A 27,559-nucleotide genomic window follows, 5' to 3' on the forward strand; every position below is an offset into this window, starting at 1 on the left:
CATGAGTAAAGGGGCGTGGTCACGTGACCCAGGCAAAGCTTCCCGCCGAGGTCGCGCGCGCACGCGCGTGTGGACCCGCGCGCAGAAACACAAACGACGCGAGAGTTTCATAAAAACAGCTTTTAATGTCGTACAAAATATAACAAATGAGGGCCGTTCTTACGATAACACGAGAAAAAAAAAGGTTGGGGTCATATAAATAAAACTATTATTCCTCGCTGGACAAACTAAAAAAAAAACTAATGGGATGGGGTTTGAATTATAAACAATTTTGTTTTTCTGTTGGATCTTTGTGTATATTGTAAATTCACGAAAGTCCATTCTATCAACTACCTATTTGAAAAAAAGTTTCTGAGTTTCTGGTGTCACAACAAATATACAGTGGACCCCATGCAAGGTTTGTCGGTACAATGGTGCCTTGAGATACGAGTTTTATTTGCTCCATGGCCGCTTGTACCTCAAGTAATCTTTCCCTAATATGCAATTAATCCGTTCACCCTTAAAACTTTTGTTATCGTACTGTATTAAAACATACAGTAGTAAAACGTGCCCTTCACGACACATACGAACGGAAAATGCCAGCACAAAACACAACCGTAGCTCATAAATTATTTTTCTTCTATGGCAAACCAGCGCCACGTATAAATGAACCAATGTGACTTGATGGTGGCTGGATATTGTCAAAAACTGGGTCAAGTGACAGCTGGGATCTTGAAAATGTCAAGTTAAGGCACTTGTACCTCAAGGCACCATTTGCGTTTCAAATCTCAACGACAATCGTTCCCTCTTTGGCTGTAACGAACTTTCATAACCTCTGTCAAGATTTCATGAACGCCTCCACAGCATTCATCTTCATCTTTAAAAAAAGAGTCCGATGCATGACATCCCTCAAACTCGTAGTTTGGGTTTAAAATATATCTTTCATAACACCAGTACCACAAACTTTTTCTGACACTCTTCAAATACGGACAACCAAGCATTCATATTCAAACCTTTGGCAAGTTTAGCACCTTAATAACTGGGAGGCAGACATGCTAAGTAGTGTAATAATGAATGCTGCATTCGAGGATTGTGGGAAATCAGGCATTTCTGTCTTAAGACATGGAAAATTGCACCGAATGTCTGGGAATCTGACATTATGGTGAAGCCAGCACTCTAAAACAGTTGTTTTTTTAAATTGATACGATTTTGCGTTGAAAATAAAGCTGAAAATACGGTTTTCTATATTTGCACAAATAAAAAGAATTCCGAAGGTTTGCTGGGCTTCAAAGAATGTTGTGATGGACCAAAACGACAAACAACTGATCGTAATCAGACATCTTTGTTACTTGTGTTTACCTTGAACACTTTGAGGTCAGAACTGGGAGTGGCAAATTCCGATTTGCTAACTTCCTCGAATGCAACAAGAGACAGCTTTGGCAAATATGGCAACAATCTAGTCTATTTTATCTCGGAACAAATTGTCTTGCAATGAAATCGTGTAAACTTGCAAGAAGGTGTCAGTGAAGGAGTGAATGAGTCAGGCTTCTTTAGCATGCAAACCGGAAGGAGTGATGATGGGGGGGGTCATGTTTTCTGCCGCTGTACCGGAGGTCAAACGGAGTGCAATGATAAACACGAGGGAGTGAAAGAGGCACAATGTGGCAATCCGGGAAGAATCTATCGCAGCGACACGGATGCTTTCCTGCTTCCGAAAGATCTGGAGGACTTGGAGGAAATAAAGGAGTGTTTGAGCCTGGGGGGGGGCGTGGCCCAAGCATTCACGTGGCGTCATCTGTGATCATCTGGAGGTGGAGCGAGGCTGTGAGGTTATTTTTTGCTTCAAATCAGTCCGTCTCATTTAGACCGCATGGTCGCCGCCACTCTTGGCCGCGTTCATGAATCCATTTGTTTGATACTAAAGAAAAGAGGTGTGGGAAAAAAAGACAAAGAATTTCACTCTGAGTCATTTGCAGGGCTTCTAATGCCGTAATTCCGCAAATTTAGGGTGTGTCCTATACACAGATGTCCTCTATAGTTTTTAATTACAGTAATTCACATGGAGGAACTCACCCCACTTGTTGCCCACCAAAACAGGACAAGCAGCGTGTCGTGTGCTGTAGTCGCCCTCCCCGCTGGGAAAGAGATTGTACCAGAAAACGGCAGTACCCTGAAGACAAAAACAAAACACATACATTAGCCACAAACGACACACATTCGAATAACCAGGCCGAATTTGACATTTAATGTCAAGGAGCAAAGTTTTTCTTGAAACCACTACAAAACATAACGGTCATTAATAAGTGAATCTGTCCTGGGCGATTTGAATCACTCGCCCTCATGTCTTCAGGTATTTTTGGAGCTGTGACATCACAGAAGCCATTCACGACTGTGTGGTAGCACCCCGTGTTAATGAGGTTTTGAGGCATCTGGGCTCGGCATTAGAAAGCACTAGAAATTCAGAAGCATCTTTATGGTGTAACGTCACCGGTAGCCCTAGCGGTGGATAGAGTAACTACGCTGAATGTGCTTCATGCTTTTTTTCGTCAAACTAAGGTTGACAGCTTTCTAGAATTTACATTAACATGTTACAAAATATTAACATGGAAAATATGAATATTAACAGATATGACCAACCAGAAGACAGGAAAATAATGATGAAGCCAATAAGATAGCTTTTTAGGACGAATATGTTTTTTGATTGGTTGAAGAAATAAGTTGTAATTTATACAAATGAATTTGCAAAGGCATGTACTACTGATTTGAATTCTGATTGAAGGAACCATGCAATTTAGATTCACAGGGCCTTAAGAGAGGTTGATATCTGAAGAAAAAAAAATCTGTTATCTAATATCATACTAGGACCCCTAAAAATCCAGTGAGAACAATTTTGTGTGTTAATTGTTTTAGCTGAAGTATTGTTTTGCCATGTTTGATTTGATCTGAGGTTATTGTTGGTTCCGTCACTGTAAACGATAGCAAAACTCAGTGACTCATGAATTTAAATCAAGGTCTGGACTGTTGGGCATAAATTAGTACAACCTTATTGAGCAAATATTCACATTTAAATGGGGCTCTTTTCTTCCAATCGTGTTAAAGCCAGCAGGTCCCTGGTGCTTCAATCTATTTATTTGATTTAATAAAAGGGTAAAACAATAACATAGGCTTGCTTATGTGCAAGCATTGAATATTCAGTCAGTCGTATGGTAATGGTAACCTTTTGGGGTGTAACTGATGCTCCGACATCTGGGAATACTGTGGCGCCCCCTGCTGACACGTCACTCATCTAAAACAGAAACAGAACACACAAATTGAATACTTCCCTTCCCATCACTCCTCAGTTGTTCATAAAAAAAAAAAAAGACGCAGGAATTCATTTCGAAACTCACATAGAAAAGCCACGTTGCTATGCGGTTGCCTGTTCCCAGCTCTTTGAAGGCATCAGGCTCGTCTTTCTACAAAGAAAGTCATGTTTAGAGTTATGGGTTTATAAACATGCTGGCGTCAAAAAGATTATGTGCGGACATACCCTTCCGAAGTCAAAGTGAGGCTCGTACTGACCGCCGACGCCATAGTTTGCAACCTGTTGAGATCATTTGAATGAGTGCGTCGAGCAGGAACTCTTAACTCTTTTATTCAATAAAATATTCAGTTTTGATATTAAAAGTTTGTAGATTATTATTTTGGGTTATTCCTAGTCTCAAAACATACCATCAATTTCAGACTATAAACCTCAACTTTTTTCTCAGGATTTGAGTCCTGCATTTTATAGTCCAGTGCAGCTTATCATTGACAAAACTGCTTTTTTTGTTTGTTTGTTTTTTTGCTCAATTTTTGCTGCTGTTGCTAATATTCCGGTGCGGCTTATAGTCTGAGATTTATTGTAGCTGCCAGATACATTTTTGGTTGCCTTTTGGCACTTTGCAGCCTCACAGCTCACTCTCAGTGATTGTCAATGGAAACCGGTTAAAAACGGCACTGCTTAGCGGAAGCTCAACAAAATTCAAGATACCTGCAGCTCTTCTGCTGTATCCATTTCCAAGCCGGTGAGATCCTCAATCCTCTGGTTAATCTTTTCGATAACGGGATCTTCGTAACCTGTGAGCCAGGCGCTGGAACAGAGCAGAGCCGGTTGAGAAAAACACAACTCCCACCACGGAAGTGATTGCGAACGGCAGTTTAAAAAAAAAAAAAAAATCACGATGAACGAGCTAGCGGAGAGAGGCGTCATGCTAAAAGCGATGTACCGTATGTCAGAATTTTTAAAGATGGGTGCACAGAAGAGGAAGCGGGGGGGCAAGGTGCAGAATCTCCAATCAGCTCAGGGTTCACGGATGGTGTGAGTTTATTAACTGCTCAGTTGAGTTTTAGAGTCTGGTTAAGGGCTGGGACAAGATGTACTTTTTGTTTAGTGAATTTACATCTTTGTGTGTGTATAAGGTAATATTTGTATTTCCTCCAAGAATCTTAATGTCATACTTAGGAAGTCGACATGAAGCCAATGAGGACATTCCGTCATATATCTTGCACTGGGAGTTTGCAAAGGAGCCAAATTCACAGTTTGCTCTGCTTTCCTTGAACATAGACGTCGATACAAGCAACCCCTAAAATTGTGCACTTGCACATACTTTGCATTGAATGTTAGAATATTGTAAATTTGAGGAGAATCTACCAGGTTGCTTTAAGTCACTTTGACAGAACTCTTTCATGTGGAAAACCCGACTGACATTCTACAATGTCCGTTTTGGAGCTTTCAGACTCGGTGGTATACAGTGTCCAGATTGATGGTCCAAAGTGTCTCGTTCTGTACTGTCATGTCTGTCTAGCTATTCAGCTATCTATATATAAGTAACAAGCATGTAATTTTCTCTCTCACTATCTAGCTAAGTAGCTATCCAGATATCTATATAAGGTAACAAGGTATCCATCCATCTATCGACTATATTCGATTATTGGGCCATGAATACATTGAAGAAAAATAAGAAGAGAAAAATAGCTTTGAATTGGCCTGGGGGGACCAGCGGTTGCATTTTCTGCCTTCACTTGTTGACAAGAGAGACTGAGAAAGCAGAGCACAACTGCAACAGCTGCACTGAGCACATGAAAGAATGCAGCAGAGTGGAGCTTCATTCCAAGAAGTACGACAGAGGAAATAGTCGTTCGGCGCTCAAATTTTAATATTCTGGCCCCCAAAAAAAGAATTAATTGGCCAAGACTATTCTAACTCTGGAGTGCCACGAATAGAAGCAGCCTGAGAGAACAGATTTGTCAATGCAAACGTCTCAATAAAGGACATTGGCATTTTTCTTTTGGAACCAAGCTGCGAGCAGTCCGCGTGAAGCGTTTTTGTTTGACCTTTGACCCCTTACCTCTTGGAGACTCTGTATAGGGCTGTGGTAAGCTTCCCAGTTTGGGGGTCATGCACCGTAGCTCGCCTTAACTACGGGAGTTCCCGCCGCGAGGTGGATGTAGAGGGTGGACAGAAGGAGAAGCAATACAGTGGACAGTAAGAGAGGAGGAGGAGGAAGGAGGGAGATAAAGAAAAAAAGCAGAAACAGTCACTAGATGTCAAATGTTAATGCTTTAAAAAAAAAAAAGCCCACAAAGCATGACTTGCATTTTCCACTCAACGTCCATTTTCCCTCTGAAACACCTGCAGGCTTATGAAAAAGCTACTATGTTAATAACTACAGCATCGTTTCAAAAAAGGAAGAAAAACAGGAAAGAGGAGGAATGCAACTTCCTCCATCAGCGCTCCCCTCTCCGCTGTGGCGAACCCTGGATGAAACTTACCTTTTACTGATCCTGTACGACGCCGTCTCCAGCACGCCCGTGGTGGGGTTGGAGATGGTTGCCCTGCGCAGCTGTGAAGCCAGGCACAGGATTTACCACACACATGCTCGTGTGTGTGTGTCTGTTCTATTCTCCGTCATTTATCCGACTGAGGCCATGACCACCAGAACACGGCCATTTTGCCTTCGCCTTGTTTGAAATTAGTCGCATCATGTAAAACTGACTTTCAAATTACTTGAAATAGTCACATTTAATCACATTTACTATATTGAGAGAAAGCGCATGAGAAATGGAGAATACGAAAAAATTCTAGTATACCAAGCCCTCTATCTCTATAATAAACAGATTTGTTTTTTTACTAATCTAATTAAATTATCATCACAAAAAACACAATATTATGAACGCAATGAAACACTTCCCCTTTTGTTCCTTCTTTTAAAGTTACAGATCTCACACTAAATAAGCGGGTCACCATCTAGTGGTCGACGGTAGAATTTACATTACGTTACAAATGGGGGCCATAGCCGTTTGCATCCCGCCATCCAAATAAATAAATGTTTGTTGGGTTTATTACTTCAATTCTAATTGAAAAGGCAAAAATGAAATGAATGAATACAGAGATTTAATTTTTTTTGCGGGGGGAGGGCATATTGCTCAGCACTAACTGTACAAAAAAAAATATTTCTTTGTCTACTGTATTTTATTCCAACCCCATATTTTGCTCCTTTTGGAGTGCACATTTTACCTACTCGGTGGCTGTATAAGCCCAACATAAAGATACAAATAAAGAAGAGGCTCAAAACTAAGTGGCTCAGTAAGATGCAGTAAACTAGATGTTTTTGCAACAAATAATAGACATAAGCAGTGGCATGCAAAAGTGGGGGTCTCAAATGCAACGCCACCTAAAAATATTGCAATATTAGCGGAAAAAAAACTCAAATTTTCTAGACTAACATGAGATGACTTACCCTGGGTTTGGCCAGTTCTTTGACCTTCTCAATTTCTTTATCGGAGATGATGTTGAGGAAGCGGACGATGTACGGGCTGTCCCACTCATCTTGCTGCTTGACCGGTCCCAGCAGATAAAAGGGGTTGCGATTGTTGTCATAGTAACGGCAGAACAGTCGGCTTGCTCGACGGGGAGTCTTTTGAGTAAAGACAAACAACACACAGTATAACCAAGGAGATCAGAACAAAGACGTGCTTAGAAAATGAGCGCATTTTTGTAGCCTCACCATTTTAATACCCTCCCCGCGACACAGCATTTCGTACTTCTTCCTCTCGGGCATCAGCGTGAAAGTATTCCTGTCCTTCTTCTGCTTCTTCTCCTTCTTGATTGGCGTCTCTTTCTTCTCAAGCTCCTTCTCAGTGGCAGTTTCCTCTTTTTTCGCCTTTCTCTGCTTCTCCAGCTGGAACTCAAAGTACTTGACGTTGCCTTTGGCCCGTTGATGTTCGGGATCTGATGGTTGTGGTGGGGAAAGCGGGATGGTTAGCTAGCTAAAAACTAGCGCCGGCCACAAACATTTGTTCAACTGACACGATGGATAAAGCGACTAACCGAGTTCAAGGAGCCTCTTGGTGTACCCCAAGGCGCGTTCCAACTCCCCTTGCTGGTAGATGGCATAACTGAGGTAGTCCAGCACGGTCACCTTATCCACGGTGGACTCCTCGCCCTCGTCCAGCTGCCTGAGGGCCTGCGCCATCCACAGCTCCGTGTGGTAGTAGTCGACGTCCGTGTAGGCGATCTTTCCCAGCTCGTAACAGTCCTCTGCCGTCATGAGAGTCTTGTGCTTCGCTCCTGATGTGCACGCATGAATGTTGATAGTGAACCCCTTGCACTTTTGCACTTGATCATTGTCATTCTTGTACTCAGGCCAAAGCAATCAAATAGTAGTTTGTCGCCATCTTGTGACATCTTGGTGATGAGAAACATTGCCAAAATGAGTTGCGCTTGATTTAAAGTCGTGCAATGATGCCATTTTGTGGACTCTAAGTCATTAGAAAACCTTCTAGGCAAATAGATAAATAAATAAATTGAGCCGGCAAAATGAAGAAAAGTTTGGCAGGGGTCTCACTTCTCAGAATTCTAAAAGTCAAATTTATTAAAAGCAGAGTTTTGACTTCTAAAGCTTTAAAATTACTTTAGAGAGAACTCTAACTAAAAATTCTAACTAAACTAGCAAAACTAAAAAGTGAGAATTCCCCAAAAAATCTTTGACAGAAAATTAAAGTCAGAGTTCTCACTTTATTTTCTGAATTTTCACTTCTGAGAATAGAGTGAAAATTCAAAGCATAAACTCAAACTCTGACTGAAGTGAGATTTCTGAGTATAGAGTCAAAATTCCACCATTAAAACAAAACTCTGGCAAAAATTCTGACTTTATTCTCAAAATTCTCACTTTAAAGTTAAGGATTCTTCAAATTAAGTCCAAATTTTTCATATATATTTACAATGTTGAGAATAAAGTTGAAGATGAGAATTCTGAGAATAAAGGCAGAGGAAGTCTGAGATAAAAGTAGGAATTTTGACAGCCCCCCCACCCTAATTCTCTTCCATATTAAATAAAAAAAATAAAAATAAAAATAAAAATAAATTATATATATATATACTGTACTTTAGCCAATGTTTTGCTATTTTAAAAGCGCTAATATCTGCTATGTCAATGAGATTAATTGCTATGGCCACAATGAAAACATCTACAAACATTTCTAAATTGAACATGCGTATGTGGGTGTGTGCGCCTATGTGGTCGAACTTGATTATTGCGAGTGCTTATTACCAGGCAGGTTTCCTGTAGAGATCGTGTTGGCATCCAGTTTGTATGTGTCTTGCAATCGAAGGAGAGCTTTGGCCGCACCGGTCTGGTCTTCCTCCGTGGGGAAGTACCGCCTCTGAATGGTCAGGTTGGAAATAAAACCTGATAGGACAGACAGGATACGATGTTACACATGAAATCTCACGAGGGTTTCGATCTTATTCTCAAACCATCTGTGGTGTCGCTGAGGACGAGGCTCTCCAGATCCCCCCACTCGGTGTTGAGTCTCTTCATCAGCTTAAAGGCGTTGACCGGGTGTCCCAGGAAGCCCTCGGGGTCTTGCGTGGCCGCGGCCGTCAAAGATTCCAATTTATCGGCCCACCTGCCAAAGAACGCGAGTTAGCTTCACGCTCAGAAGACCATGTGAGGGGGTTCTCGACACTGACTTTTTGACCCGCTCCAACTTGTCCTCCTCAGCTTTGATGTAGTCCTTGAGGGACGTGACGAGGTCTTTCTCAGTGAACAACAGATCTGTCATTTGACCTAAGGAACATACGACATTAACACAAATCTTTGGCACGCAAGGCATCGAGGGCTGCAGCTCTCCAATATTTTGATAGCCTTCTGAAAATTTGGTATTCAGATGAAAATGAAAAAGACATTTTTGTTTGGGTGAAGAGTAATTATGAATACATAAAATAATAAAACAGGCTTCAACGGAACCACAAATTTTAATTTTTCATTATTACATACCATATTTTTGGACTTCAAACCACAGCTTTTTTCTCATTATTTGAGCCCTACGGCTTATGGTCCTTATGTTTTTGTTCTTTTTTAAACTTTCATATACAATCTTTCTGCGTAACTATTTGATGCTACAGCATGCGTCTTATAGTCCAGTGCGGGTTATTCATGACTAAAATGATTATTATTTTGCTCAATTTTTGCTACTGAGGCTTATATACATAAGAACAGCAACTGTTGTCAGCTGAGTCATTTAAGTCTATGAAACTGTTTTTGAAAAAGTAACCCGACAGCTCTCACCACAGGGACGCTCGTAGAGGTAGCATCGAATGTTATTTGCGGTTCCAATCGACTGATGTCGGGAGCCGCCACTAATTGCTTCCAACAGACGCCGCAAATTACAATGCCGCCATAATTAAGTCTTTTGTAACCAACCTTATTCTCATAATTAGCAACTGAACTTGAATTCCGGACAACATCTAGAAATGGATGTTGGCAATAAGTTGACTCAGCAGCGGCTGGGGTCTATTTAAAAAAAAAAAAAAAAAAAAAAAAAAAAAAAGTGTACCAAAGCGTCTATGTCTAATGTTGAATCTTGCATTTTCTTATTGAAATTTCTTTGCTCAAATATTCATATTTTTATTTAAAATATAAAAAGATGATTTTTAATTACATTCAGCTTAAGACCAAGGCTATTTTTATTCATTTATTCGAACAAACTTACTTCATAAGCATTATTTTAAACGTTTACAGCAAAGCACCTATGTTTTCCTACTAATGAAAGCTATGTTTACCTAAATCTACTGCACTGTACTCATTGATTTAAAGTAAGTAGAATTTTTGTGGGGGTTGTTTTAAAATGATAGTTTTGCATGTGTGTAATTTTATGAAAAATATTATAATCAACGATTAATTTGAAAACGATGCTTCTAGATAAAGTTTGCTTGAATTTAGCAAAACTGCCTTGAATTTTCAAATGAATGAGAAAGCATTGCTTCCATTTATAGCATATTAGTATCATTTGCTTAAAACTAGACTCAGAAAAAAAAAAAATGCTTAAGCTACATTTTAACAAATTTATCCAGAAGTTTCTCTTAGAACCATGAAGGGAAAAAAAACTCTTGAATCAGGTTTTCTTACGAAGAAAAACATTTTTTGCAGTGAAGTGGGACTTCTTACTACATTGGCAGCATCTCACTGTTATGTGTAGCATGAACTCTTGTTGCTACAGTTAGCTAGCTCCTTCCTGAATGTACATTAAATAAACGAGTATCCAACGTAGATAAAAATGCATCGATAAATGAAACTTTTTTTTTTTACCTATGGAGGTGAAAAAGTCATGGGCTGATGATGGCTGATAGCTCAGCAACAGGAAACACCAACATGGCAGCAGCTTCCTGAGAAGGATGAAAATATAAATTAACAAAAAATAATTTTTAAGGATGAGGGGGCATCTGTCCCTGCATTTTCACCCACAATAAATCTTGTCGTCTCCAAAACCTCGCAGCATGAACTCATTGGTCATTTAACCTGGCAGGGAAACCACCAGTGCGGTTTTTGTAAACATCTAGTTTCCTAAGATGTGACTTGATGAATCAGTTCCACATTTGGACAGGTTGTGACAAGCACATTTTTCAAATTCCAGATGGATTTTGATGCAAAATGCGCACTGGGACAACCCAAAGGCCTCCGCCTGTGTTCAGGCAGGTGCGTCACTCTATCATATGTGACGTGAAGAAACACGTTTTGAGCAATTATTTTTTTTTAAACGAAGAATAAATGCTGCTTTAATTGAACCGCTACTGCTGTGGGACATTTTTGCAATCTGGACAATTTTCGGAATGCATGTATTCTGCAGTTAAACTACCAAAGCTGTGCTTCTCAAGTTTTGTTAGGGCCAGGTCTAAACATGTAGCTGTTCCAAAAAAATCAAAGTTTCAGGCATGTGTGGTGACTGCCAAATTTCCTCTAAGTGTGAAAGTGAATGGCTGACTGACTCCTGACATGTCGGCCCGGGATTTCCTGCAGTCAATCACTCGGCCAATGGTAGCTAAGAATGACTGCATGTGACCCCCTACAAAATAAGCACAACCGACGATGCGGAAATTATCTCAACCGCTCACACTGTGCCAGTGTGCGAGCGGGGAAAACTGTAGTTAAAGCAGCAAATAATTTGGATGGAAACGCATAAATACAGATTCTTGTAAATACACGCTCAGGATACTCTAAAAGTTATTCTAGAAGCAAAAGGGACGCAGGTTCAGACAGGTTTTGCCACACGGACAAGCTGCCAGAGAAAATAAAACCTCATGTGGCTTTTCAATTTAGGTCAGCGGCAGGGCAAAATAAAAACAGAGCTGCCATGCTTTTTATGCCCTTGCAGGAAGCAACTTAGCCACCGTTTAACCTCTGTTACACCAAGACTTTGTTTTTATGTTTTTCAGAACACCAAAACAGATGTTTGAACCTTAAAATGACAAGTAAGACTGGTTGATAAATTGGTAGATCATTTGGAATAACGCTAAGAAATTCATTTGAACAAGTGACAGTGAGAATAAGTTGTCATTCATCCATTATACAAAAAAAAAACAGGTTTGGAAATCATTTTCAGGTCATTATGGTTTAAATTATGAGGTTTTAAACCTTTAGGGTCCTCTTTATTTTCACCTATGTAATTGAAGACATTTTTGGTCTATTGTAAGTACGATTAACTGTCATTTGTTACGATTATTTTGGAACTGATTATATTTAGTGCTTAGGCGTTTCAGTTATCATCAAATTCATCAAATAGCGATTGTTTTCGAGAGGGAATCTGGGTGTTTAATGATCAAAAAAGGCTGCACATTCGTTTTAAACAAATAATTGTTTCATTTATAAAATAGCAACTCTTAAGTTACAAAAAGTTTAACTTAAAAATTCACGTTTTTCCCCTTCATCTGTTCGTCTGTTTTGTTAAACTAAAGTTAGATTATGAAGACAAAATAAAGTATCCTTCGGCGTCTAAAGTCCTTGGGCTAACTTTTCAATGAGAGTGAATAGAAGAAGACTGCCACGTCTTCGCCCCTCCTAGCCGGAGAAACCGGGAGCCTTGCCGGTTAAACCTAAGCGATTATAAGTGGCGCAATCGGCCAAAAAATGCATTTAAACGACCGGGTAGCTTTTGTTATGACCGAACACGATCTGTGCCTTAGCTAATTTTGTTTTCCTTGCGGATAAAGAGTAATAAAACGAGTGTTAGCTGTTAGCATCAGCTAGCATCCTAGCTCAAGAATGACACATGATACGAAGATATAAATGACTCGGCTACGTAACTTTAAATGACATTTTAAGACGTTTGGACAGAGAAACAAAACGAAAGCGGCGATGTCGTGTTTACAAATCCGGACTACGTCGAACAGGAAATTCAATGGCCGTCGCAGTCCACGTTGTCTAGGTTACCACAATTATGCCCCATACACTGCATTTTTCCTTTTACAAAAAAACGAGGTATTTTTCATTCAAATTGGTCTATTCGTGAATAAAAATAAAAACGTACTTTCCAGTTAGCTAACGTAGCCTAGCTTAAAACCTCGTCGAGCTGCAAAGTGAAAGTCAATAGTTGGCATTAGTAAACAAACTAAAATGACAGTCACGTAAAACGTCATTAATGACAAGTTTACCTGATGAAATACATGATGGATGGAAGAAAAAAGTGTCCCAGTGTTCGGTAGCTTCTGTGCAGTCAAAAGAGCGACGGTAGATGGAGAAAGTCAAGAGTGGTTTCGGTGGTCCTATCTGACGAGATGTCTCAACGAACTATTGGACATCTCCTGCTTTTCGTGGGTGGACAAGCCAAGACCTAAAAGGACTACGTGCAGAATCTCACATGCTTCCCAGCCTCCTCAGTTTTTGCAAGTGGGCCGTCGTTTCCAACCTTCAGGGGAGGTGTCACCATGCATGCATGCGGCCACGGATGAGTACTACTTTTGGTTTTATAAATAATACAGGAAATGTACGGTGCCACATGTTCAAAACTTGCCTGGACAAAAAAAAAAAAAAGTGTGCGGTTGTAATTGCACGTTTGCAAATCACCAACATTCATTTTTGGACACCGTTTGCGAATGCAGACTTCCTATTTCTTTCACCTTCCAGAAAAGTCCATGCAAACCAAAACGTGTTAGTTGGGTGGGAATCCCTTAGTTCAACAGGGTGGAGTTTTAAGTGTGCAATGGAGAGTAAACTGTGAGGATGACTTCAATGTGTGTTTTGGATGCAATTAATCTTAAAAAACATCTGGAAGGAATGTCCCACGCAAATACTACAGCAATGCTTCTCTTTTTTTTTTCAAAGCCCCCCTCAAACTCTGTGGTGACTTAATATATATCAATTTTAAAATTAACCCCCCCAAAAAACCTCAAGAGAAATCTACTTTCAACAAATGTTAACTCTGATGCTTTACAGCATTCATACAGGTTACGGGTTAATCCATCGGTGTCAAACATAAGGCGTGCGGGCCAATTCTGGCCCATAAATGGGTTTTAACCGGCCCACGCGATGATTTTATTAACTATAAAAATGAGCTAGATTTTTTTTTCAATGAATGAAAAACTTGAAATGTATCATGATTTATAGTAATGCTAATTTTATGATTAATAGTGCTATTGTGCTTGTAATATTTTGGCCTGTAATAAAAAAAAAGAATAATAAATTTGAAGTTGTTGTTTTAAAGTTGTATAAATATATACATAAAATATATACATAAGTACACTGTATACATAAAGATATACCCGCAAGCTAAAACAGGTTTAACAACCCCGGGTAAGTCTGAAACTGAAAAAAAAAAAACCTTCACCTGCATCAAAGTGCCTGAAATAAAAATAAATACCCATATTTAAACTCAGCCAATTGATGCTTAAAAATGTATTTAATCAACAAATCACAAATAAAAATTGAGCAGGAACATTAACATAGGAGCACCAATATCTAAAACACTTTTTCCTAAAAAAAAAAAAAAAATACATCTAAAACATTAAGGAGATTTTTTTTTTCTAAATCACATCAATAATTAATATCATAATGATACCAACGGGGCTTTATATTATCGAAGATGGCATAAATGGGGGCGGAGCTACATGGCGGCCATGGGCACCCCTTGCTAATCTCTGGGTACCTGCAGAAATGAGCGAAAACATTGTTGAGGGAAAAATTGTTTGCTCTGCCCTTTACTTTACATGTGGCCCTCGACGTCCATTACGGCAGGAGCTGGGACAACAGTGGAGGGGGACGTGAATGTCACAATCGGGTGTCAAAAAGCGTACAGCGGTGGTTCTCAAGCTTTTTTTTTTAGCCAGAGTCTAATTTGTTAGACTTTGGAACTACATTTGTTATGTTATCTCTCTGCATATTTTATTCAGCAACTCCAGAGGCGAGATTGTGTAACATAATCTGTTTTATTTTTGGCTAGTCTGCTGGAAAATGGAATCACTAATGACAATGCGCCCCCGGATAAAACGATGTAAAAAAAAAAAAAAAAAAAACAATGTTTTGCCAAGAAGTCACTATAACACAAAGAAGCAATAAGTGTCTTCATGTTCCAATTAATTCATTTGTTCTTAATTTGAAAAAAAAAACAAAACATGTAGTGTTCCTGTCACGGCCTTAAAAAGTATTTTGATGAATGTAAACACCATAATGCAATTTGGCAATATCTGTCCTCATGTTTCAATTTATTTGGTCTTACTTTGAAAAGAAACATGTAAGGGAATTGTCACAGCCTTAAAGAGCAGTACATCAGACACAGTCACCCCAACACAATTTAGCAATTGTCTTCATGTTCCATTACATTTGCTCTTAATTAGAAAAGATACATGCATTGTTCCTGTTGTGGCCTTTAAAAGCATTATACTAGATCCAGTCACTATAACACAACTGAGCAATAAGTGGCTTCATGTTCCAATTTATTTGCTCTTAATTTGAAAAGACACATGCACTGTTTTTGTCGTTATCATTAAAAATGGTTCAGTTAGACTGCAGATACCTGCACGTAACTCATTTGAGAATCTCTGGCCTCGGTGGGGGGGGGGCATTTGTTTTCCCCTCCCACGCTAGTTGTATTTTCAGTGAAGTCATATGTAAAAAATCTATAATGACATTGAGCTAGTGATGACCTCTCCTTATCTGTTCCGCAAAATGTGTCATTGAGCACATACTCGACAATCCATGAACGTTTCAGTTAAAGCGACGTTTAATGAATGGGTATTCACAATTGTTTATTTAATGAAGAGGGACAAAGCCGGGCCAAAGTCCATCCGGACAATTCAAGCGCACCATCGAGCGACGAGGCGAAAGCAGCAGCAGCAGCAAAACATTTACGAATGGAGTCACAATGAAAACTTCATCAGAGCATTTCCTAGTTGATTTATCGTTTCTCCTACCGCAGTCTGCAGGCGAAATGTGACTTGAGGAAAACTGCCAGATGGTGAGTCGGCGACCTTCGCCCCGTTTCGTATTTCCGTCTGTTTTTACACTTTATTTTTGAATTAAATTGAGCCGGTTAAATGATCCGTCACACTCATGCCAAAAGTCAACGGAATCTGTGCGTGTGTCTTTTGAGTTGTGACATTTTCTCCTTTGCCACCTCTGACTAGATAAGAACGCACCACGTTAACGGTTGACAACCTTGCGCAGAATGCCGGCCTGCCTCCTGCCTGAAAGGTAGTCTCATGTTCTGTACTAGATCTTCATGTTGCGTTTGTTTGAACGGATTTGTCAACTAATTCAACTTTCAAAAGTTACAAATGCAGCACAATCAGTAACTTCCACTGCAGCACGGTTATAATTTAGATCATCACCAGACGGTAAATGTTTTAATCCTCATTTTGGTATGTGACATTTATTGAAAGGCTTATCATGATTCAAAGTCAATAAAGCCGTTTTAAAAGGCCTTAACTCTAGGAAAGTACAGTACTAAAAACAGAGGTTTAGGGATACCAAAATTATGCAAACCTTTGCTTTGTTTACTATGAAGAATATACTAGAAATGTTTTTATAAACTACGTATTAGCCTATAAATGTTATCGTCTTTTTAAGGAATGGGCAGCATTACTGAACTGTTAACTCATTTCCAAAAATGTAATTTTACATATTTTACAAGACTCTTAAGACGTTTAATCCGAGATACTTTATTTATTTATACATTTCTTTAAATGTAAAACTATTTTTTGAGACCCATCTTCACCCTAACATCTGAAGAAAAACCTGTATTTTTTTCATCAAAATGGCTTCCTCCTGAGATAAAAACTTGCATGGATTTCCTCCTTAAGTCATGTCCCACAAGCACAGCATGAATCAGAATGCTGTTTTTTCAACTAGTGTGCACACAGAAACTATTATTATGAAGAAATATTAATTTGACTTTAACACATCCAACCCCAAAGACGTATTTATACGTCTTCACAGTCCATCCATTCAATCCCATGTATTGACTTACAATACATATATATATATATATATATATATATATATATATATATATATATATATATATATATATATATATATATATGTATATATATATATATATATATATATATATATATATGTATATATATGTGTGTGTGTGTGTGTGTGTGTGTGTGTGTGTGTGTGTGTGTGTGTGTGTGGTACGTGTGTATGGGTAAAGTTGTACCCTCGTACCCTTTTTTCTGACAGTGTACTGACCCTTCTACTAGCTTTTGTTCATATACTCATTACACCAGTTAACCTGCAGGCTTTTTATTAATGTGCTGCTGTATTTGGCAATGTGTGTGGCAAAAAGATGGAGTACTTGGAGATGGTGCTCTTCTGCTGTGAGAACCCTTACCTCCAAGCATGTCCTAAAGCCCTTGGTACCCACGCTTTGCGGAGCCGTCATCTTCCTGTACGCCTCGGCTGACAAGCTGCGTTCGTTCGTGGCCGGCGTTTTCTTCCCTCAGTACCACTACTCGTACGTGGTGGCCCTCTGCTTCGGCCAGGTCAGTGCCCGACATAATCTCACGTCAACTTCACAATCCTTGACTTGAAAAAAATCCTTGTATTGAAAAAAAAAGGCACCAGGGAGCTGAAATTTCACCCAGATGATTGACAACATGTTAGTTCAAAACGGCGCGGCCACTTATCACACTGTCCAATCTCTGCCAGAATATGGAAGATAACGACCCAAAAATGATCCAAATATTGCACAGGGGGTTAATTCATGTTGATGAAGGCTAATGATTGAGTGACCGCAGTATTTGCTGTGCTGCCAAAGGGCAACGTTAGGTGTGTGTTGGAATATTTCAAAGTCTTTGCATGCAAGTGAAAGGCCGGCCAAAGGTTGATTGCAAATGACTGGGGCCTGTGAAGGACAACCACTGGAGCGAACCTTGAGTGGTGAGAAGTAGCTGTGGAAGGCATGTAAGCAAACAAAATATGCGGCGTTCGGTAGTATGAATACCACCCTCAAGGTTGAACTGTTAACAAATGTGAATACAAATTTCGGCGTGACATATGGCAGCATGTTTGTTTGTCATATCTGTGATGACATGATGCAAAGAATTGATGTGTAATGTGTAAAATGGGAGATTTTGGGGCAAAAAGCAAAAAATAAATCCTATATTAGTCTTAAATCATAAATTATTTTGTTATTATGTATTACAGTGTTATGTTAATTCTTAATTATGTGCATTTGTAAGTCAGTGCGGATGGATATTCTGGGAAATTAATGTTGCTTTTAATATTTAGCCTAAAAATAAGCAATTTCGCAATACTTGCAAATACATTTGAACATACGTGCAAATACAAACATATTTACAAATTAATTGCAAAAAAAAAAAAATGTCTGTGGCATTATGGGAATATTGAAAAATTAACATTCTTCCAAATAGGTTTGAACATACTTGTAAAGTAAATCCTATTAGGAAAGCTTTTTTTTGGGCATAATGCCACAGGGTTTTATAAAACGAATTAAATAAAACACAGCTCCAATAAATGGCCTATTTCAAAATTATCTTCATTGTTCATAAAATATTGTTGTAAAAAATTACATTTATAACTGAAATGCAGAGGTAAAAATGGAAGAATTTACATGGCGATTAAGTTATTTTATTTTTTCGTGAAATGAAAACTCACGTTTTATGCACTAAATAAGGCGACTCTCAGCTTTTGAGAAAATTGAAAGTTTTAGGTGTGACTTGAAAATACTTGCAATCAGCAATACGTCCATAATAACATTTCCGTTCAAAACTTTGTTCTGAAGTTTAACCTTGATATTCACGTCACACTCCCGCTGAGATTTTTATTGTTCAAGTTCAAACGTCATTATTCGATGCTCCATCTGCTGGGTTCCCATTTATGGTTTTCCTCTGTGCTCCATTAAATACACCATCTGTGACTATCGATTGTGCTCCTTTAATTAAGCTTAAAGACGGAAATGAAAGTCTTAGCAAAAGTTTTCGATGTGCTGCTGTGCAATTTTCCACAACTGCAAACTTTAAACACAAATACATGACCAAATAACAGTTTTTATCTTTGGTATTTATTTTGTTTTCCAGGTCCTGGTGTCACTGTTTTTCTTCAATTTGCTCCACCTCCTGGGGGTGGCGCCACTGAGGCGGTACAGCCGTTCGCTGGCCGAGCGTCTCTCGGTGCCGTCCGTCTGCGGCAGCGTCCGCGCCGCGCTCGCCATGTGGGCCGAGGCCAACGGCTCGTACGAGGGCCTGTTCCCGTTTGCCCTGCGCCTGTTGCCGCTCATCGTGGTGGCCCTGAGTTTTGCGTTGAAGGTGACAGCGCCACCCTCTGGCCACATCTCTGTCTTTGTCTCCATCCTGACCGGGTCGTCTCTGACTTTAACAGGTAATTGCATTTGATGATTTTTTTTTTTTTTTAATTTAAGGCTGGAGCAGGCACGGAAACAAAAACTAAAATCCCTAAATTCGAACCCTGAACCTCTCAGCCTTGAGGCACAGTGATATGAACAACAGTGATGTCGTTTTCAGTCGACAGCAAGTGGCAAAATGGCCGCCTTACAGTATTTTGCCAGTTTGACATTTGTCAGAGCCCTGCCTCCCCTTCTGTCATTGTCGGGCCGCCATTTTTTTTATCCAGGCAAAACGTCCATCAGTCCGACCCTTCCATCACCACTAGAGGGCAAAAATTATCTTTTTTTTTTGGTCTCATTGCATTTTGCCCACCCTTTAACCCTTTACCCGCCACTAGAGGGCGACATTTGCTATTTTTTCTATCCTTCCACCACCACTAGAGGGCAAAATTTGCAAATGATTTATCTACAGTATGACTAAAACATGCCTCCAGAAACGGTCATGACATCCCAAATGAGAAAAGAAAAAAAAAGTCAGCCACATCTTTTTTTCTCATGATTTGAGCCCTGTGGCTTACAGTCCACTGTCCATTTTATCTCATGATTTGAGCCCTGCGGCAGTGCAGTTTATCTGCAGTTTTTTTTAAAACTGGCCACCAAGGGGGCAATCCACCACTACAGCAAATGTGTCCTATTCAAGGTGTCAATTTAACTAGAAAATAGAACTGAGAAGATGTGAATCAATAGCTGCGTTTCACTGCCTCCTCCCAAACTCGGACCACTACTTGAGTATGACTCTCTACTTTACACAAGACTGCTTTTTCGGTTACCTCTTGCAGCCTGGCGCGGCTTATCGGTAGTGGAGCCCCTGGAGTATTTGTACGCACCCCTGTCCATCATCCTCCTGAGCCTCTGCTTGACTTGGCTTTCCAAAGTATCCGAGGCCGAACGGCGCCGCCTCCCCCCCGCCGACCGACCTTCCGCTTTGGACATCTACTACACTCTGCTGGTCAACCAGTGCTGGCTACTGGGCCTCCTGTGGACCCTGCACCCTGACGGCCCCTTACTGGCGCTGAGTCGGGGCAGCTGGCATAGTCTGCTTTTCCACGGGTACCTGCTTGCCATCCTGCTGCTGGGGACGCTCCTGGAATTTGCAGCGGTTGTGTCGGCGCTGTGCATCTCACCGCTGGCTGCGGCGCTGTTATGCTCGGCCAGGGAACTGCTGCACCCGTTTGTACAGCTGCTGTGGTTTTAAATATGCTGTTTGGTTTTTTTTTACTTAGAAATTATTTAATATTTATTACTAGTGCCATTAAGGTTATATACTCTTAACTATTTAATATTTGCTCAGTACGTGGGTCTGACTTCATTCACCACTACTATCATCATAATTATAGAAACTTTAAGTACTAAGGCCGCAACTCACAGTTATATTAATAATTGATTGATCCGATAAAAAAACAAGGGATAATTTTCATATCTTTAGTCATAAACGGGACATTATTTGCATAAGTAACCTAAGATTCAGCTATTGGTTTGGTCCATAAAGTGAGAAAAGGGCAAGGAATTAGTTTTTCCTTTTAGTTGCCAAAGCAAAAGCTAATGTTTAATTTTGGTTCAACATGAAGATTAAAAGGTCTGCTTATATGACGGACTACACAAAGAGAATATTAACTGGCAAGAGGCTGAAATTCCAAAGACTTTGAAAATCTTAAATCAAGCTAAGTCTCCAAACAATTACTGTAATCGATTATCAAAAGCGGTTAATTCTCTCTCTCTCTCTCTCCCTCTCTCTCTCTATATATATATATATATATATATATATATATATGCAAATTTACAACACAGTATAACAGCATAACCTAGACACATCAGCGAGAAACGTTATGAAATACTGTACTGAAAATAGAAAATACTGTTGTAATTAATAAGACTTGATGGAAAAAATGTAAATAGCAGAACGCATTGCGGACCTGGAACACTCATCTATAAAGGAACACTGGAATATTTCCTGAATTTCACATGCATGTTTCCTATTGAAAGACAAAACGCTTTTTTTTTTTGCAAAAAACAACTATTTATTGCAGGTTGCACACCAAATGTAAGAAGTTTTTACAGTGACATTTTTGATTAAAAAGTCAACCTCAGACCTACCATATTCATTCACAATACTTATTCTGTACCATAATCAGTGAAGATGCATAAGGCTGAAGATCTTGATTGTTCCTTTCACATTGTGTAACAAGTCCGCTGCCTTGCCTGCTATGAGCGGTCCGAGTTTGCGGGGAGGTGTATCCCCAAAGTGTGCAGCAGGTTAGAGGCGGGTCCGGCCAGCCCTTCCTGGCAGCTGAGGGACTCCATCAAGTTGGCGACCAGGTTGAGGTCCACGTCGAGAGGCTGAATCTCCTGCGTGTCCTCGGCCTTTGCGGCTGGACTCCGGAGGCCCTCTGTGGCGGTTTCTTGAGTGGATGGAGACGTCTGCGGAGAAGATGAGAGGTTTTCATCTGCTATGCTTTGTGCAGTTACTAATGCAACTTCTTTTTGGTGTTTCATACAGCATGTTTTTATGACCGTTTTGAGGTAGTCCCAGCTAATTTTGGTTTGATTCTGTACCCCAGCAGTTCTCAAATTGGGGTACGAGTACCCCTGGGAGCATATGAGATTCCAACAGGGTTTCTGCAAGTATCAGCAAATCTAATTCAATGTTTTTTAATGCCGTGATAGGAACGGTACATTTTCTTTTCAAATTAAAAGCAAATGAAGTGGAAATTGCTAAATTGTATTTTAGTGACCCTTAATCGATATTCATCTATCATCCATCCATGAATCCTTTTTTTTGTATTCATTAGTGTACATTGTTGTGTCCATTTTTATCTCAACGGGACAGTAAAGATAATAGCATCTCACCCAAATAGATGAGACATAATTGGAAAGACCAGAACGGCCTCAACTAAGGACGATTAGCCTTAGAAGTGTAACTAATGAGTCAGAAGTTATTGACCAAAAACAGATGTCCACAGTGGACACTAGATTACGTCTAGCGTACTGGTTGAAATCTGTTCTTACCCTCTGATTAAAGCTCTGCCCGATATTTGTGTTCATCAGCTCCTGGTCCATCTGGTCCATGTATCCTTTAAGAGCGTCCAAATTTCCCATCCCATTCATCTCTGCAAAACCGGCGGGCCCCTCTTCTAAGTCTTCGTCTTCATCCTTAAATCCTAACCACTCATCTTCCTCCGAATCTTGTTCTAAGTCACTTGGGACTGGAAAAAATCAAATCAATTAAGACAGATTCATGTACAGTAATCAAGAGGCAATTTCAAACTAACATCAACATACCTAATATTTTGTTGAATTCTTTCACGAAGGATTGGAAGTCGTAGGCGAAAGGAGTATCGCATGAAACGCTGGGATAAAATACAAAAATATTTACCGGTGGTCTTTGTGATCGTTTAATTAGGCCTGAAACAAGGTTATCCTGTTAAATTGAATAAAAAAAAATCTCATGCATTCCACTAGTAGGAGCCCACGTATCACAGCGCTTCCGAGGCGGGTCTCACCATGGCACCTCGGCCCCCATGAAAGAAGACTCGGCATTGAGGAATTTATTCATCTTCTCGCTGACCCCGGCCAGACTGGAAAAGGCGTCCTCGTCGACATCGCCGTCTTCTGTCTCGGTACTCCGAGTGTCTTCTATCCTTGCGCCGGCGTTTGCCTCATCTCCGACAGGCTGAGGACGTTTGGCAGACCCGGACCTTTCCTCAAGAATGCGATCCAAATCCTGGGCGGTGATGTCCAACCAGCTGTCACCTAAAGATGGCCAAGAAGGAACATATTGTAAACATGAGCAACTCTCGTGGTGGCCCTGCCCGCAATCGTCATGTTGTTGAAGTCTGAAAAAGTTGTGTTGCACTCACTGTCCTCTTGGGGGAGCTGTTGTTCTTGTTTTCTCATCTCCTCCATATTGATGGGACCACAGGCGCTCAGTAGTTGAAGAACCTCCTCCCCTGGGGACAGTTCACTGCAAGACGGGTCAGTTCAAGATCAGATTTGTGACACCCTTAGAGCTTAGGTAAAACACGAGGAATATTTTACTGTGTTTCTATGACTTGTTGCAATAAATAACACCAAAATTTTAAAGGGGAAGTCAACCCAATGAGTTCTACGCAATGCCACAATTCTCTTACACGGTATTATGATTAACTATCCATTTCAAGGGCGGCCATTTTGTCTCTAGCCGTGGCCTGAGAATGATTTTACAGTCGCTCTAGGCTCAGGTGATGACCAATCACTTTCACATCACCAAACTCAGGAAACAAGTGAGCGGTTTGTTCTTTGTTTTGTATTCACCAGGACAGGCTAGCAATAAAATGTCTCACCTGCATTTCGAGGCGACCGACTGTTTAAAGAAGTTTTTTGCAGATGTCATCAGCTGCCTGGAACGTGCCGAACCCTCAATCTCATCCTGGAGGACAAGAAATATTAAACGTTTTTACGGGTGGCACATGCAAGCATTCGAAAATCCAGACTGACCTGGAAGTAACCGTTGCTCTTCAGACTTTGCAGGAACCTTTTCCACTGAGGGTTACAACTGCGCGAGGAGTCGTCCGAAGACGGCATTCTCACCTTGGAGCACAAGATCTCGAAGCCGTGAGCCTGAAACACACGCAAGGTAAAAGACGCACGCACGCCGGTTCACATTAGTGCACAATGAGAGACATCACGTAGCGTACATGAAGTGTGTTTGCCAATATCGCCTCACCAGCTTCATGCCAAGCTCGTGCGCTTTGTAGCGGGGGTCCGAGCGTGCGGGCAAGGTGAAGCCGCTCCTTCTGTCCGGGACGAAATGTTGCTGCTGCAGTTGAGCGTACAAGCACCGAGTGAACGTCACCTGGAAGAACATCTCAAAACGTTCACGATCGGCAAGTACCACAGTGAAATCATGTCGTGGATTTGCGTACCGAGGTTAAGACTCGCGTGTCAGGGGAGAAGTTCTTGAAATTTCGGCATGCCTGGAGGTCGAGGGGGTCGCGCAGGTAAAAGGCGGACACGGCGGGGGCCACCAGGTCAGGTCGTTGCGCCAATACCGTGGCCACCCCCGCTGGAACGAAGCAGTGGGCGCGGTGCTGGTTGGCTGCAATCTTTTCTGGATACCTAAACATGAACACAAGGTAAATATAGAACAAGATAAAGAAAAACATTTTCTTTTTCAATGTCTTTTGTAAAATCATTTTTAATATTTTTTTGTGTATCCAACAGTGTAGGTTATAATGTATAAAAAGCTAAAAGCTATAATGTATATATGCAGTATATATGTGATTTAATAATAATTCATAAAAAAAATTAATAATAATAGCGTGCAGGATTTACGGACATACCGGAAATTGGTTGATTAAAAAATGGCTGAATCGCTATTTATTTTTAAATCTGAAACTTTGTCTTTTGCGTTAATTCTACAAAAGTACACTGTTAAAGAAAAAACAATCTCTGAGGGTTTGATATTTGAGAGTGTATTTAAATGAGAAAAAAAAAAACAAATATAATGAATAAAAAAGAAAAATCCCAACCTCTTCTTTGCACATTTTCCCTTCTTGCGCGTATTTTTTGGAACATAACCCCGGCGATACATGAAGGAACACAGTACAGTACATATTAATACTGTGTGATTATTGTTTTTGTGTAGCACATTTACAGCGCTGATCCCTCTCTGGGAGTGCTCTGATGCTTATACTCATTATCTAAACGATCGAACAACGCAGCCAGCTGTGACTCATTTTCATGTCTCCTCTATGAAGGACACAATGTGAATTTCCCTACGGGGATAAAGAAAGAAAGAAAGAAAGAAAGAAAGAAAGAAAGAAAGAAAGAAAGAAAGAAAGAAAGAAAGAAAGAAAGAAAGAAAGTAAGTAAGTAAGTAAGTAAGTAAGTAAGTAAGTAAGTAAGTAAGTAAGTAAGTAAGTAAGTAAGTAAGTAAGTAAGTAAGTAAGTAAGTAAGTAAGTAAGTAAGTAAGTAAGTAAGTAAGTAAGTAAGTAAGTAAGTAAGTAAGTAAGTAAGTAAGTAAGTAAGTAAGTAAGTAAGTAAGTAAGTAAGTAAGTAAGTAAGTAAGTAAGTAAGTAAGTAAGTAAGTAAGTAAGTAAGTAAGTAAGTAAGTAAGTAAGTAAGTAAGTAAGTAAGTAAGTAAGTAAGTAAGTAAGTAAGTAAGTAAGTAAGTAAGTAAGTAAGTAAGTAAGTAAGTAAGTAAGTAAGTAAGTAAGTAAGTAAGTAAGTAAGTAAGTAAGTAAGTAAGTAAGTAAGTAAGTAAGTAAGTAAGTAAGTAAGTAAGTAAGTAAGTAAGTAAGTAAGTAAGTAAGTAAGTAAGTAAGTAAGTAAGTAAGTAAGTAAGTAAGTAAGTAAGTAAGTAAGTAAGTAAGTAAGTAAGTAAGTAAGTAAGTAAGTAAGTAAGTAAGTAAGTAAGTAAGTAAGTAAGTAAGTAAGTAAGTAAGTAAGTAAGTAAGTAAGTAAGTAAGTAAGTAAGTAAGTAAGTAAGTAAGTAAGTAAGTAAGTAAGTAAGTAAGTAAGTAAGTAAGTAAGTAAGTAAGTAAGTAAGTAAGTAAGTAAGTAAGTAAGTAAGTAAGTAAGTAAGTAAGTAAGTAAGTAAGTAAGTAAGTAAGTAAGTAAGTAAGTAAGTAAGTAAGTAAGTAAGTAAGTAAGTAAGTAAGTAAGTAAGTAAGTAAGTAAGTAAGTAAGTAAGTAAGTAAGTAAGTAAGTAAGTAAGTAAGTATCTATCTATCTATCTATCTATCTATCTATCTATCTATCTATCTATCTATCTATCTATCTATCTATCTATCTATCTATCTATCTATCTATCTATCTATCTATCTATCTATCTATCTATCTATCTATCTATCTATCTATCTATCTATCTATCTATCTATCTATCTATCTATCTATCTATCTATCTATCTATCTATCTATCTATCTATCTATCTATCTATCTATCTATCTATCTATCTATCTATCTATCTATCTATCTATCTATCTATCTATCTATCTATCTATCTATCTATCTATCTATCTATCTATCTATCTATCTATCTATCTATCTATCTATCTATCTATCTATCTATCTATCTATCTATCTATCTATCTATCTATCTATCTATCTGCACGATGCATATTACTATTTAAGCACCCGGATAAAGAGGACGAAGTCATGTGACCTGCAGGAACTATTCCTAAATACGAAAGAGTTGGCTTGAGCGGTTAAAAAAAATCTTATAGGTGGTTGATTTAAGACAAACTAGATGTTTGTAACTTCTCACCCATTCAGACGTTTATCCAGGGCCCGCATGATCTCTGAGCTTGCCCGGCATGCTTCTGGCCATGAGGAGAGTAGCGCTAGAGCTTGTTGGACGCTCGGTACCACGTCTTTCGGGATCCCCGTCGGGTTGGAACGCGAAGGACAGGGCAGGAGATGCAAGGCACCGCGGTAGAGGAACACCTGACAAGATTAAAACAATGAAAGAAACATGAAAATAATCATTTGGCTTCAAATAGTCAGTGGTGGAAAGTTTAAAACTTGTGATCCACAATCTGCCTCATTTAAAATGACGAGTGCATTGCTACAGCGGTACTTAAACGCACCACGTTGTAAAACACTCACTCTGTTCTCACTTGTGTCCGGATCCAACCATTTAGGGAGATGATCTGCTACTTCGATGAGAAGAAACTCCCCATCATTGTCCTCAACCCTGCACAAAAAAGCAATATTAAAAACAGCACAGCAAAAAGCTAAGAAATAAATGATATAAAATATCTATCCTACTTTGCAGCAAGCGCTGGAAAAGCCTCTGTAATTCGTGTCAGAAGGTAAACAATAAACCACTCATCCTCAACATTGTCGCCAAACTGGGTACTGCCACCGATATGAGCTGGTACATCGCCTATAGAAAAAAAAATATATATACATATGTATAAATAAAAATCACAAGCTATTAATGGATTGTGCGCCTACCTTTCTCGGGATAATACTTGATGTTAAATGGCTGGTTCTGCCAGATGTACTGCATGGACAGGGGAGCAATTTTTGCAAGAATCTCCTCCACAAGACGCGAGAGGTGTTCCTCAACGTGGTGTTGTACCGTCGAACCAAGCGGCTGCGTCGGAAAGAGTTTGTACTGCACTGCGTCCTCCTGAACCACTCTTCTCTGGAGAAAATCCATTGCTGTGATAGTGAATTTTGTAAATGTGTAATTGAATTCCTGTGGGGAAAAGACGTTGAGAGTTATTCATTATTTTGATGTCCAAAATCCACCGTACATACAATAAGTTATTAACCTCACCTTGACTTGTTTGGAATACGTAGATCCAGATCTTAGAATTAATGTTTCTACTTTTATTTACGACACCGATTCGCCATTTTCCTAGGTCCAAGCTGTAAATCTCCCCGACTTGCTAAGACATAGAAAAGACTTAGTTCCTACATTGACC

General features: G+C 39.6%; 3 protein-coding genes across 5 annotated transcripts; 1 reads left to right on the plus strand and 2 right to left on the minus strand.

The window, feature by feature from the left end:
- Positions 1-105: 105 nt before the first annotated feature.
- On the minus strand, positions 106-13,188 carry p4ha1b (prolyl 4-hydroxylase, alpha polypeptide I b). Of its 3 annotated transcripts, XM_088421057.1 has the most exons (16): positions 12,932-13,188; positions 10,593-10,669; positions 8,975-9,071; positions 8,759-8,910; positions 8,553-8,690; positions 7,331-7,570; positions 7,008-7,231; positions 6,741-6,917; positions 5,773-5,843; positions 5,349-5,414; positions 3,992-4,091; positions 3,509-3,562; positions 3,369-3,434; positions 3,197-3,265; positions 2,053-2,149; positions 106-1,897 (listed from the first exon to the last, which is right to left on the minus strand). In XM_088421057.1, the coding sequence occupies exons 1-16, from the start codon at positions 12,943-12,945 to the stop codon at positions 1,827-1,829; spliced, it is 1,713 nt and encodes a 570-aa protein (XP_088277183.1). In that variant the 5' UTR covers positions 12,946-13,188; the 3' UTR covers positions 106-1,826. The 3 variants fall into 3 exon arrangements, with proteins under 3 accessions (XP_088277183.1, XP_088277181.1, XP_088277180.1); XM_088421055.1 differs by lacking the exon at positions 5,773-5,843 and having other exon boundaries at positions 5,349-5,419; positions 12,932-13,186; XM_088421054.1 differs by lacking the exon at positions 5,349-5,414 and having other exon boundaries at positions 12,932-13,186.
- Positions 12,348-21,233, plus strand: LOC148419831 (uncharacterized). Its single transcript, XM_088421058.1, has 5 exons — positions 12,348-15,729; positions 15,899-15,965; positions 17,068-17,263; positions 18,821-19,121; positions 19,926-21,233. Exons 2-5 carry the CDS (start codon positions 15,940-15,942, stop codon positions 20,339-20,341), a joined length of 939 nt encoding a protein of 312 aa, XP_088277184.1. The 5' UTR covers positions 12,348-15,729; positions 15,899-15,939; the 3' UTR covers positions 20,342-21,233.
- ecd (ecdysoneless homolog (Drosophila)) lies at positions 21,153-27,510 on the minus strand. Its single transcript, XM_088421053.1, has 14 exons — positions 27,412-27,510; positions 27,084-27,330; positions 26,895-27,012; positions 26,733-26,820; positions 26,392-26,570; positions 24,048-24,240; positions 23,849-23,977; positions 23,620-23,742; positions 23,466-23,551; positions 23,004-23,107; positions 22,647-22,896; positions 22,426-22,493; positions 22,153-22,349; positions 21,153-21,564 (listed from the first exon to the last, which is right to left on the minus strand). Exons 2-14 carry the CDS (start codon positions 27,289-27,291, stop codon positions 21,349-21,351), a joined length of 1,959 nt encoding a protein of 652 aa, XP_088277179.1. The 5' UTR covers positions 27,292-27,330; positions 27,412-27,510; the 3' UTR covers positions 21,153-21,348.
- Positions 27,511-27,559: the final 49 nt, after the last annotated feature.

This window comes from Hippichthys cyanospilos, chromosome 8 (genome assembly GCF_059441005.1).
Source record: "Hippichthys cyanospilos isolate Australia breed blue-spotted pipefish chromosome 8, RoL_Hcya_1.0, whole genome shotgun sequence".
Classification (NCBI taxonomy): domain Eukaryota; kingdom Metazoa; phylum Chordata; class Actinopteri; order Syngnathiformes; family Syngnathidae; genus Hippichthys; species Hippichthys cyanospilos.

Coding starts and splice junctions, on each gene's coding strand:
- LOC148419831 (XM_088421058.1), top strand. CDS start 15,940: ATGCCGGCCTGCCTCCTGCCTGAAAG. Junction 17,264..18,820: donor TGGCCCTCTGCTTCGGCCAG/GTCAGTGCCCGA, acceptor TTTGTTTTCCAG/GTCCTGGTGTCACTGTTTTT. Junction 19,122..19,925: donor GTCGTCTCTGACTTTAACAG/GTAATTGCATTT, acceptor TACCTCTTGCAG/CCTGGCGCGGCTTATCGGTA.
- ecd (XM_088421053.1), bottom strand. CDS start 27,291: ATGGATTTTCTCCAGAGAAGAGTGGTTCAGGAGGACGCAGTGCAGTAC. Junction 26,571..26,732: donor CGGACACAAGTGAGAACAGA/GTGAGTGTTTTA, acceptor TAATCTTGTCAG/GTGTTCCTCTACCGCGGTGC. Junction 22,350..22,425: donor AGAATTCAACAAAATATTAG/GTATGTTGATGT, acceptor GATTTTTTCCAG/TCCCAAGTGACTTAGAACAA.
- p4ha1b (XM_088421057.1), bottom strand. Junction 5,415..5,772: donor TCGTACAGGATCAGTAAAAG/GTAAGTTTCATC, acceptor CCCGTAGTTAAG/GCGAGCTACGGTGCATGACC. Junction 1,898..2,052: donor TTTGGTGGGCAACAAGTGGG/GTGAGTTCCTCC, acceptor TCTTTTCTTTAG/TATCAAACAAATGGATTCAT.